General features: G+C 45.3%; 1 protein-coding gene across 1 annotated transcript in view; it reads right to left on the bottom strand.

Moving 5' to 3' along the window:
- Positions 1-668: 668 nt before the first annotated feature.
- LOC100690976 (bone morphogenetic protein receptor type-2) overlaps positions 669-7,411 on the bottom strand; it is a 55,470-nt gene continuing 48,727 nt past the window's right edge. The window contains 3 exon segments of the mRNA XM_005465854.4: positions 669-2,430; positions 3,541-4,880; positions 4,969-5,141. Coding sequence (XP_005465911.3) covers positions 2,177-2,430; positions 3,541-4,880; positions 4,969-5,141 — 1,767 coding nt within the window. The 3' untranslated portion in view covers positions 669-2,176.

Genomic DNA, 7,411 nt, shown 5'->3' on the forward strand with positions numbered 1-7,411 from the left:
CTGAGAATTAAGAGGGTTGGTCGACAGGGGTGCAAAAAAAGACAAAAGCAAAACAAAAAACCCCAAAACGATATTATTTGTTTGAATAATATAATAATCCAAGACAGCCAAGTGTTTCATCATGCGGCTGTAGAAGTGTAGCTTACGACTCTGTAGTCCTTTGGTGCTGCCACTGTTGTTTTGTTAAACGTCTTAAAACACTTTATAGACTCTTTCCTTATTCACAAGAGGCCACCGCAGCGATGTTTGAGTTGGAAGATTATAACGCCGGATGTTCTTCCTGACGAAAAACAAAAAACAAACAAAAGCAAAAGAAAACAGTAAGTAGTCACCTTTTTTGTCAATATTGGCCTCGGTGACACCTATCAGCAGATTTACCAGTGGCAGTGACCAACATTGTGCCACATCAATTGTGCACAAACAAAATGTTCAAAAATTGTCTGACCAAGACCGGAAAAAGACTATACAATATAGTCATTTTGAAGATTTTTCTTGTTTTCATAGCATAAAAGTGGTAAATATAGTGGTAAATAAATAAAATAGCTATTTCACAGCATGTTCTAACCTTGCACATCCTCCACAAATTCTTTCTTCAGAATAATACTGACAACACCTCAGGGGCACAAAAGGAATGAACCCAAACACAGATTAAACGTATATACCCAACAATTATTTCATACATTTATTGAGGGGTTTTTCTTCTTCCATATTGACTTGAAAATGTTTACAGAAACTGTACCAAGCAGACGCATAGCAATGGAATCAAAGGCAATGTCCATTGAATGCAAAACATAATACCATAAAAATGATGCAAATATTAATGCGATACATGAAAGGGTTTTTTTGATACAAACTACAGATTACAAAAAACATAAATGAGATCTTTTCATATGCCCTGAAGCAGCGCTGAAAGTACAGAACGAGTATGTCGACATTTCAGCACGCCTTTACAGCGCGAGTAAATAAGACGTGCACATTCACGCAACACACACACACACACATCACTCACTCACTCCACCATCAGGGGATGAGACGACAAGAAACAAAAAATAATATCCAGCGTGCTTCAGTGTGTGTGTGTTTTGTTTTTGTTTTTTTTTTCAGTTTTTGATTTGTGTTTCAACAGCAGAATCTGGGGTTTGTAATATTTCATGTCTTGCAGACAGAGAGCTAAATGCAGAGTCCATACTGAGGTCAGATGATAGTGGTACAGTGACTCCAGTCAGCCACTGTAACAGATGCCTCTGTAAGTTCGACTCCAGTGATTGTAAGACCCCAGAATGAGATTTGTTACTGGTGTAATTGTGCAAGCAGACAAGTTCCACGACAGCCTACTTTTAAGTCAGCTGGGATTGATTCTTTAGTGTTAGCGTTCCCATAAAGATAGTCCAAAGAGGAGGATTGTCAGCTATTTTCTCCTCGTGAGTCAGGTTGGGGGGGAGCGAGGGTTACGATAGTGTGTGATGGATTGTTTACAAAACGACTGTGACTATTCATAAGTGCAACAGAGATTAACATATCAAAATAACAACAGGATAAAAAAATTGAAGCAATAAAAACACTGAAAGCATCTAAAAGCTACATCCTATTGCACAATTAAAAGGTATGATACAAAAAGAGGATACAAAGTCATGAGACAACAATTGGTATTGCATACAAGGAAAATGTTTAAAAAGTTGCTTTGTCTTTTAAGACCATTAATTCGTTTACAGAGCCCACTCTCACTTTACTCGATAGAGCAAAGGGGGAGGAACCGAGCGCTCGAGTGTTGATTGTTTTTTCATCGCCTGTTTAAGTTTAGAGACCACTCTTCGTCTTGGTTGCAACAGACACGTTTAGGAAACACTGATTTCAAATTCGTTCAAAGTGCACAAAGAAAAAAAAATGAATTAATGTACCACTATGAAACTTCAAACCAAGATTTAAAAAACACAAAACAAACAATGCAGAAACAGAAGCCAATGAGAATGCTGCATAGCTGGATTCCATTTAAAGCAATGCCATCAGAAGGACACACAGGAGCGGGACAGACCTAATTACTGTACATGATCAGACTCGATTGTTGGTTCGTGACATATTCCATAGCTTCCTCGTGCTGATTCAGAGCAGAGAGCTCCACACAAAATAACCAAGTGCTCTCTAGTTAGTGTTGCTGGGCTTGTTAGAGGGTCCAAGTTTACACATGCGTGTCACTGGGTTCGCTGGCCAAGCTGCCCCCCCGCAGGTAGATGGCTGAACTGGACTTGGGCCGGTTCTGACTGTGACTTTGACCTCGGGTAGAGCCATTGTTGTTAACTTCTGGCCCCCGGGTATCTGTAGAGATGACCCATGTGGTGGGTCGCCACTTTTTCAGAGAATAAGGGGTTTTGACGCGCTTCTTGATCTTATCTCCAGTCCCCAATGCTCCATCTGGCTGGACTAAACCATCTCCTGGAAAACAGGGTGGAACAATGATTAATGAGCAATGTAGCAACACCTTTGTGCATGAAAATCATTAAAGACCGGCGAGTCTTGAGGCCATGAAAAACTACACGTTTTGATAAGGACCTTCTTTTCTATTAACCACTGAATATTAAGTGAATTGCTGGATTAGACATTTAATTTCTAAAATATTCTAAATGAAACAAAGAATAAAATATATCTACTAATGTTTCTTATTTTGACCAACAGTTCAGTTTAAACTATTGATTTCTACATTTCACAAGCCTCTTTTTTCCAACATTATTATTATTATTATTATTATTATTGTTATTATTATTATTATTATTATTATTATTTTAATAAATAAAAAACTGCTGATAATAAATCCAATAACTGGAGCATTAAAAAAAAAAAGAAAAAAAGAAAAGAAAAGAAGAATGACCAAAATCGAAGCAGCAGAAGCAGCAATTTCGACTGTGTAACCTACAAAAAGCTTTGGACCCTACATTTCCCATAATGCAACAACACCCTTTGTGTCTAGTAGCATTATGTCTTTCAAACTTCATGCTTCCAGTTTATATTGCAGACATCAGTTATGAGCAAATTGACTTTCATGTGCATAGTTACTAACGGATGGATTACAGTTAGTTATAATACAATTTAGCAACAGAGGGCTGTTTGAAGTACTTTATTAAATGAAATATGCCAAACATTAGTAGGTTCCAGTTTGTCAAATGTGATTATTAGATTTAGTGTAGTGATACTCTGGGGCTTCTTGCCAATACGTTTTATCTGCAGTCAAATTAACACTGAATGTATCTACAATATGTGTGGTTCAAAGCCCGAATTATTTTAGGCAGTCACGTTCACCAACAAGAACTTATTAAAATATGTTGCATGTACTTTCAAGACGATTAATAGAGACACTTTACTGTGCCCCCCCCCCACACACACACACACACACACACCTTTGTGCTTCCAAAAATAGTCAGTTTAGCAACAAATTGGATTAGCTGCCAATGAAAACAGCCCCTCACAGAGATGTACCATTTCTCCCTGTTCAGTAATATTTATCCAATGGGCCAATACAACTATAGAATACTTGCAAATGATTCTCACCTAGTGAGGCCAGGTCCTGTGTTGTGAAGGACAGATCTAGAGAGTTAGGTCTCTCTGGCCTACGGGCTCTGGGCTGCCTGAGCAGGGCCTCTCCTCTCATGGTGACTGGAGCTTCCCCCTGGGGGTCTGTTGCAACAGTGCCCGACAGTGAGCTTTCTCCTGGGGGCACCGTAATTTCCCTGCTTGCCCCCTCACTGCTTCCCTCCGGCTCTCCTTCATCACTTTCTCCGCCGCTGTCGCCATCCCCCTGGCCATGACCCGTGTTGCTGTTGTTGTTGTTGGTGTTGGGTCGGGCCGAGCGGAGAGCGGTCACGTTCGTGGACGCGTCTCTTTGATCGGGCTGCTCTCGTTCTTGGCTCAAAAGAGGCTCGTGTTCATCGGGGCTGGCTGTGATGACGCCGAGGGACAGCCGGCTGTCATCTGACCTCAGAGCTCCAGATCCATTGTGAGTTATGTTGGAGCCTCCAAAACCTGTTGCTCCACCTGTTACTATGGATGAGATCCCAGCACTGACGTGACCATTGACGGTGCCGTTAATGGCTGCGTTGGCATGTGTATCCCGTCGAACAGGTAAGTTGTTTGTGCCTGTGCCTCGGTGAACCTCTCCAGCCAAATTTGTGCCCGTAACTGTACTAATGTTCATCTTTGTTCCCTCCACCTGCCGCAGGTTGGACTTTCCTGAGCGCCCAAACTTGAACCTTAGTGAAGAGGAGGAGGATTCCTTCTTGACAGGCTTGTTGCGCAGGGGCAGACTGGATGGCCTCTTGGGCAAGTTTTGCTGCTTGGGCAAGGGAAAGATGGTAGTGGGCATTGTGGCAGCAGTGTCTGATGTGCCGGAGACCTCACTCGCCATCTTTATAAGGGGATAAAGCAGGCTGGAACTGCCAGGACTCAGTGGGTCTGGTGAGCAGAACTGCTTCTGGGAGTGCTCCATTAGGTTCTCATCAGAGCTCTCCTTCAGGTTTTTGTCTACTTCTTTAGGGTCCAGCTTTGTGGTTTCCAGGTCTTCTTGGGTTAGATGTAGGCACACGGGCACTGTGGTGGCCCCTGCAAGTCCCTCTGACTCGGAGATGATAGTGGTAGTCGTAGTGGAGGCTGAAGGGCTACCTCTCATGCCCATGCTGGTGGTGCTGCTTTCTGGGCTGGGCAGACGGGCGTTTGCTTGCTGCTGACGCTCCTGGTTGATGGAATTCCTGTTCCTCTCTCCGGTCCCAACCACAACTCTACCAGTCAAAGAACTAGTTGCGTCCACCTGCGTGTTCTTGGCTACACCTTCATGCTCTTCAATGTACGTAGACGAATGGTCTGTGTACAGGCCGGACTTTGGCGTCATGCGATTTCTGGATCAAAGAAACAGTGTTGAAAACCTCAGCAAGATCATTTGAAACAATGAATACAATGACAGGATGTGGCTTTGTTGAAACTTGCCTCTCGTTGTGCAGTGTAGTGGACATGGGGTTGAGTGTAGGGCTGACAGACTTGGAGCGGTCCCATATGAGGAGCAGCTCCGCCAGACGCTCCTCAGCGCACTGAGCTGTGAGGCGAGCCTCTGCGTCCTGGTCCCAACAGTCCTCCATTGTCTCTTTCAGAGATCGAACCGCCTGGAAAACAGTATATTATGGCTATTAACTACATGACTAGTATCAACACTGCAGTGCTTGTAATAGAAACACTTTGTGGATTTTGTCATTTATCCCCTAAGCTGGAGTAACTTTAGAAAATGAGCTCTCCACCTGCAATACACACAGAGAAATTCTAAACGGGGTGGGGGTATATATATATATATATATATATATATATATATATATATACGCCTTTGGAGCAGAAGATCGCAAGTTCGATTCCTGCCTGGGGCGTCTGTATCCAGTAAGGGTCCTAAGGCTAGACCCCCTATGCTAAAAGTGAGCCTACCGCAGACATGAGCGAGACAGATAAATATGAAGGCATGCCGGCTCGGACGTCGCCCGGATCAACAAGGTCCGCGTCAGGTGTTGAGGAACCAGGGCACCCTGACGACAAGTGGGCTACTGGAACAAGAAGGCATCGGTGGGCAAGAGACGAAAACAGGGCGTTGTTGGAATGCTACTACGCAAGTAACCCTGGCGGAAGGGGTTACATGAATAGGATGAGGGACCTATGGATTCTTCGATACCCAACATCCACAATGACGGCGAAACAACTAGTAGCTCAGTGTTCCAACATTCGAAAGAAGGGACTGCTCTCACAGCTAGAGATTGACGAGGTACAACATAAATGCTACGGCAAGGAGGAGTCAGGACGCCAGGTCAGGGGGAGATATCATCACCCCCACCCGAGATTGGGTACATAGCCCCAAGTGCGATAGGAGAAGGATCGTTGAGTGCGAGAGGAACTGACCTGAAAGATAGGATCATGGCCAAGCTTGAAACCTGGACCCCCCCTAGCCGGTTACCAAGATTACGTGAAGTACCCTCAGAAGGTCTGCTAGATGATGTTAATGCAGCACTACGGATGATACCTACAACCACGATTACCGACACTAACAAGCTGATCTACACCACGGCAGCAGTGATCAGTGAGATGCTTGGCTACAAGTTGAACAGCCACAAGGGGCAGTACCCTCCATGGAGAAGGAGGCTAGAGGGCAAGATCAAAGTAGCACGAAGGGAGGTTAGCCAACTAACGGAGTTGCAGAAAGGCGCGACAAAGAAGGTGCATAAGAAATACAGCAAGCTGTCCATACCTGAGGCCTTGGAAACTGCCAAGCAAAGACTCACAGCCTTGGCCAGCCGCTTGAGGAGGTACACCAGAGAGATAGAAGGCAGGAGAATAAACCAGCTGTTCTCCACAGAACCAGCAAAGGTGCACTCTCAGTGGCAAGGGAACAATAACAGAACAGCACCACCAAGGCTGGAGACGGAGCAATACTGGAAGAGCATATGGGAGAAGGACGCAACCCATAACGGCAATGCTCAGTGGCTAGTGGATCTGAGGGCAGACCATAGCGACCTCCCTGAACAGGGTCCAGTAACCATCACAGTGGCAGACATCCAAGAAAGGGTCTCCAGTATGAAGAGTTGGACAGCACCAGGGCCCGACATGGTTCACGCCTACTGGCTGAAGAAGCTGACTGCACTCCACGAGCGTCTGGCAGCACAAATGAACCAGCTGCTAGTTAACGAGAGACACCCGGAATGGCTAACCGAAGGTCGGACGGTCCTGATCCCCAAGGACCCCAAGAAGGGACCGGTCCCATCCAACTACCGACCAATAACCTGCCTCAGTACTACATGGAAGCTCCTGTCAGGCATCATATCGGCTAAGATGAACAGGCACATGGGTCAATACATGAGCGGGGCACAGAAAGGGATTGGCAAGAATACCAGAGGCGCAAAACACCAGCTACTGGTAGACAGAACAGTCAGCCGAGACTGCAAGACCAGACTGACCAACCTGTGCACGGCCTGGATTGATTACAAGAAGGCCTATGACTCAATGCCCCACAGCTGGATACTGGAATGCCTAGAATTGTACAAGATCAACAGGACCCTAAGAGCCTTCATCAGGAACTCAATGGGAATGTGGCACACAACACTAGAGGCCAACTCCAAGCCCATAGCACAAGTCACCATCAAGTGCGGGATCTACCAAGGAGATGCTCTGTCCACACTGCTGTTCTGCATAGGCCTGAACCCCCTCAGTGAGATCATTAACAAGACTGGCTACGGATACCGACTACGGAACGGAGCGGTTGTCAGCCACCTCCTGTACATGGATGACATCAAGCTGTATGCCAAGAGTGAACGAGACATCGATTCACTGATACACACTACCAGGCTATACAGCAATGACATTGGAATGTCATTCGGGCTGGAGAAGTGTAGTCGGATGG

Source organism: Oreochromis niloticus, linkage group LG23 (assembly GCF_001858045.2).
Source record: "Oreochromis niloticus isolate F11D_XX linkage group LG23, O_niloticus_UMD_NMBU, whole genome shotgun sequence".
NCBI lineage: Eukaryota > Metazoa > Chordata > Actinopteri > Cichliformes > Cichlidae > Oreochromis > Oreochromis niloticus.